Genomic DNA, 4,396 nt, shown 5'->3' on the forward strand with positions numbered 1-4,396 from the left:
TCTTGCTCAGGCTGGTTTCAAACTCCTGAGCTCAAACAATCTGCCCGCCTCGGCCTCCCAGAGAGCTAGGATTACAGGCGTGAGCCACCGCGCCCGGCCAAGACTCCATCTCTTAAAAGAAAAACAAAACCATACTGCCAAACTGTCTTCCAAAGTGACCGTACAACTTTGCATTCCTATCAGCAATAAATGAGACTTCCTTTTGTTCTATATCCTTACCAGCATTTGGTGTTGTCAGTGCTTTGGATTTCAACCTTTCTAAGAGGAGGTATCTAATATCGAATAGGTATCACATTGTTGTTTTAATTTGCAATTTCCTAATGATATAAGATGTTGAGCATCTTTCTTTGGTTTTGCCTTTTTTTTCCCCTTAATGAAACACCATTGTACTTGAGGGGACATCTGAGAGACAACCTATGGTTATTCAAACTGGCGTATTTAGCAGATATTTTCTTTTTTTTTTTTTTAGCAGATATTTTCTCAAAAATGAACATAATGAACCTGTCTCTTCAAGGAAAACAATAGATAGTATTTGTTACCAGTGACAAAATTTGAGTTTCAAGTGCAAATCAGAATTTTGGAAAACTTGTATCTGCCACAGTGAGCTGGACAGCTTTCCATTTAAGAGACTTTGTTGATAAGATCAGTAGTTATATTTTTGATATTGAAAAATGAAATATGTCAACATTTGGAAGATCTGCCTAAACTCAGTTAACCAGTTTTCCAAATGACCATATGTATGATTTTACAGAATCATGTATGAGTAAAAAGTCCATTCAAAGTTTAAGATATACCAATGATTTTAATGTAACAGAGCCTAAAATTCATAGATATGGTCTCAGATTCCATATTTCAACTAAACTTTAAAAAACCACAACTTGTTAGTTTAAGTACAGTACCAAAGAATACCCACAATTACCTGAAAAGATTACTAAAATGCTTTTCTCTTTTCCAACTAAATATCTGTGAGGCCAGATTTCCTGCATACACTTCAATCAACAATATTTCAAATGCAGAAGCAGATATGAGAATACAGCTGTCTTCAACTAAACCAGACATTAAAGAGATTTGTATGTAAAACAGTACTACTCTTCATTTTTCGTGGAAAATATATTTTCAATTTAAAATGTTATTTATGCAAACGTATTTTTTTTTTTTACAGGAGGCTCAAGTGGCTACTGTATTTTTATTTATTTGTGTGTATTTTTTTTAAGAGATGGGATCTTGCTATGTTGCCCAGGCTGACCTGGAACTCCTGGGCTCAAGCCATCCTCCTGCCTCAGCCTCTAGCGTAGCTGGGATTATAAGCATGTACCACTATACACAGCTTGTTGTAGTTTTAATGAAACACAAATAAAAATTTTCTCAACTTAAAAATTTCTAATATGGCAAATATCAAAAGATACAATCCACATAAACAAAGCTCTTTAGGGGCCTCTAAAATTTCTAATAGTGTAAATGGGTCCCAAGACACAAAATTTGAGAACCGGTACTCTGGGACGCTTCCTTCTTATCCAGCTGGCTAATCCCAGTGGAGAGAATTAGGTATCATAATACAATTCTGCTCAAGACTCGCCTAAGAAGGTTCCCTTGCTCTGCATCCCCTCTTATGTCGTTCCCGTTTACTCTGCTGCTTCCAAACCTTGGGTTCTTCGCAGGTACTAGAAGACAGAAGGAAGGGACTCTAAGCCCGAGCAGCCCTTCCAAGCCCTTCCTCAACTCTCTGGGGAAGAGTCTGCTCTTTGAGCCTGACCCCTCAAGCCGGGGAGCACTCCAGGGACACTGCAACCTGGAGAGGACTAACGGGGTCAGAGAAGGACCCAAGGAAGTTGAGGAGCTCCGAGTCTTTTTAGAGTTCAAAGAGCAGAAGAGCCCTCCGAAGGCCTCAGGGGTAAGACTCGCAGTGCGCCCGGAAACAAGAGGGTCCACGTGTACCCCGGACACTACTCCTTCACTGTGTGAGGTAAGGCCCGCCCACGCCTCTTCGAGGACGCGCAGCCCCAGCCACGGCTCCTGGTTCCGCCCCCTGTCGCCAAGCGGGGAGCTCCACGCCGCCTGTCGGGGTCTTTCACGACAGTGCCAGCACTTTCCGGCCGGTCGCGCAGGTGCTGATGTGTCGGGAGGCGGGGCCTACGGGAGCAAGTCTTCGCGGCGCCGCTGTTCAGTCGCGGAAGCTGTGGTACACCTGCGTCGCGTTGGTAGAGCCATGGCAGTGACTGCCCGGTCCGCGCGGGCCTCGCCCAGCTCAGGTAGGCTTAGGACCCCGCCCTCCGGCGGAGAGAGAAGGGCGCTGGTCTGAGAGGGGCGGGGGCAGAGGACGCCCGGTGGAACCTGGTGAAGGGGACTTCAGTGGGGAAGAGGGCGTGCTAAGAGATTGCGGTCTGCGACTTCTGGATGGTGATGACATACGGGGCACTCGGAGGAGGAGCTGCACTGCAGGGATGTTTCCCGTACTCAGAAATCAGTGGGAGAACCTAGGCTGGCAGACGCCCTGGGGTTACTGGGGGCAGTGATTTCTGTGATTTGGAGAGGAGCCTACCTCCACCCCCCCACACACGTTTTCTCCGTTTATTGGTTGCAGATAAACTACAGAAAGACAAGACTGGACAGACCTCAGGGCCCAGGCAGGGCAGCCGAATGGCGAAACTATTGGGTTTTGAGTGGACAGATTTGTCCAGCTGGCGGAGGTTGGTGACCCTCCTAAATCGACCAACGGATCCTGCAAGCCTAGCTGTCTTTCGTTTTCTCTTTGGTGAGTCCCGTTTCTGGTTGGGAGCACTTTGATTGTGGGTGGGAGAATGACAGTTGCCCATTTCTTGGTTACTAGTAGACTTAGCTCCCTTTTCCACAGAGCTGAAGATATTGTTATAAAAGAAGAAGGCTTTGTGAAGTTTAGGATCAAACCTGGCTTTGTCTCCTCCAGTTAGGGTTTGATGGCCACAAATGCTTTGATCTGAAGCTACATGAAATACAGAGGCAAGGGGGCAGGGACACATTTGCATGTGGCGTAGTTGCCCAGTAACTATGCTAAGGGCATCAGAGAAACAGCAGGGGTAATGGGCCAGACATTTTGGCTGTGACTTCCTAATCTAGAGCTTCCTAACTCTTAGGCCACAGCACATGTACTGAGATATTAATTCCCTTAGCACAATAGTCCTCAACTGGAGGCAATTTTGCTCCTTGGGGAACATTTGGCAATGTCTGGAGACATTTTTAGGTGTCACAATTGGGGGGGCAGAATAGGTGACAGCTGACATCTGTATGGGGTCTAGGGATGTTCCTAAGTGTCGTCTAGTGCACTGGCTAGGTGTATCCCAATAAATAATTAACTAGCCCCAAATGTGACTAGTCCCGAGGTCTCAACCTTTAACCCAAGCTGGCTTCCTGCTCTGAGTAGCCTCTTCTGTTCATCCCAGTTTCTTGGCCAATTACTACTGTTTTCTGGGTATGCCAGGAAGCAAAAAAGGTTGAAAAGCACCCCTTAGAGCACTTTCTGAAGCCCAGTAGGATGGATCTTTATTAACTATCAAAACCCTGGGGTTTTTTTGTTATTGTTTTGTTTTTGTTTTTAAGACAGAGTCTTGCTCTATAACCCTGGGTAGCGTGCAGTGGCATCATCATCACTGCAACCTCAAACTCCTGGGCTCTAGTGATCCTCCTGCCTCAGCCTCCTGAGCAGGTGGAACTGCAGGTGTGCGCCACTATTCCTGGCTAATTTTTTCTATTTTTAGTAGAAATGAGTTCTCGCTCTTGGTCAGGCTGGTCTTGAGCTCCTGAGCTCAAGCAATCCTCCTGCCTCAGCCTCCCAGAGTGCTAGGATTACAGGCGAGAGCCACTGCACTGGCCCAAACCCTCAGTTTCATAGCATTTTGTGCCCTTCTCTTATTTAATCCTCCCTGTAGCTCTGTGAAGTGTTATGAACCCCCTTTTCACAAGAGGGGAATTAGCTTACTGAGCTTCAAGGGCTGTTCTAGATGAAACAGCTGGCATGATGCCTACCACGGAGTGGACACTCAATAATTAATACTGCATAAATGGCAGAACCAAGATTAGAAAAGTAGTCTGACCCTGGAGCTGGGCACACTTGACTGTGTTCCACTATATTCTGCTTCCTTATCTGAGGCCCCCTCCCCTGTTGCCCTCTCAGGGTTCTTGATGGTGCTGGACATTCCCCAGGAGCGAGGGCTCAGCTCTCTGGACCGAAGATACCTGGATGGGCTAGAGGTGTGCCGCTTCCCCTTGTTGGATGCCCTGCACCCACTGCCACTTGACTGGATGTATCTTGTCTACACCATCATGTTTCTGGGTGAGGGGAACTGTGGGAGAGATGGGAGTATTGTTTTTTAATATGAAGTGGGAAGAGTGAGGTTTAATATCTTTTTTTTTTTTTTTTTTT

General features: G+C 46.2%; 1 protein-coding gene across 2 annotated transcripts in view; it reads left to right on the top strand.

Annotated features, from left to right (window-relative positions):
• Window positions 1-2,107: 2,107 nt before the first annotated feature.
• The window catches only part of GGCX (gamma-glutamyl carboxylase), a 13,708-nt gene continuing 11,419 nt past the window's right edge, over window positions 2,108-4,396 (top strand). Inside the window, exons 1-3 of one of the 2 annotated variants that reach the window (XM_012644202.1) lie at window positions 2,108-2,249; window positions 2,582-2,752; window positions 4,148-4,306. In XM_012644202.1, coding sequence (XP_012499656.1) covers window positions 2,207-2,249; window positions 2,582-2,752; window positions 4,148-4,306 — 373 coding nt within the window. In that variant the 5' untranslated portion in view covers window positions 2,108-2,206. Of the gene's footprint in view, window positions 2,250-2,581; window positions 2,753-4,147; window positions 4,307-4,396 lie in introns of those variants that run through there. The other variant, XM_012644203.1, reaches the window with a different exon arrangement.

This window comes from Propithecus coquereli, unplaced genomic scaffold, assembly GCF_000956105.1.
Source record: "Propithecus coquereli isolate 6110/MARCELLA unplaced genomic scaffold, Pcoq_1.0 Scaffold208, whole genome shotgun sequence".
Taxonomy (NCBI): Eukaryota; Metazoa; Chordata; class Mammalia; order Primates; family Indriidae; genus Propithecus; species Propithecus coquereli.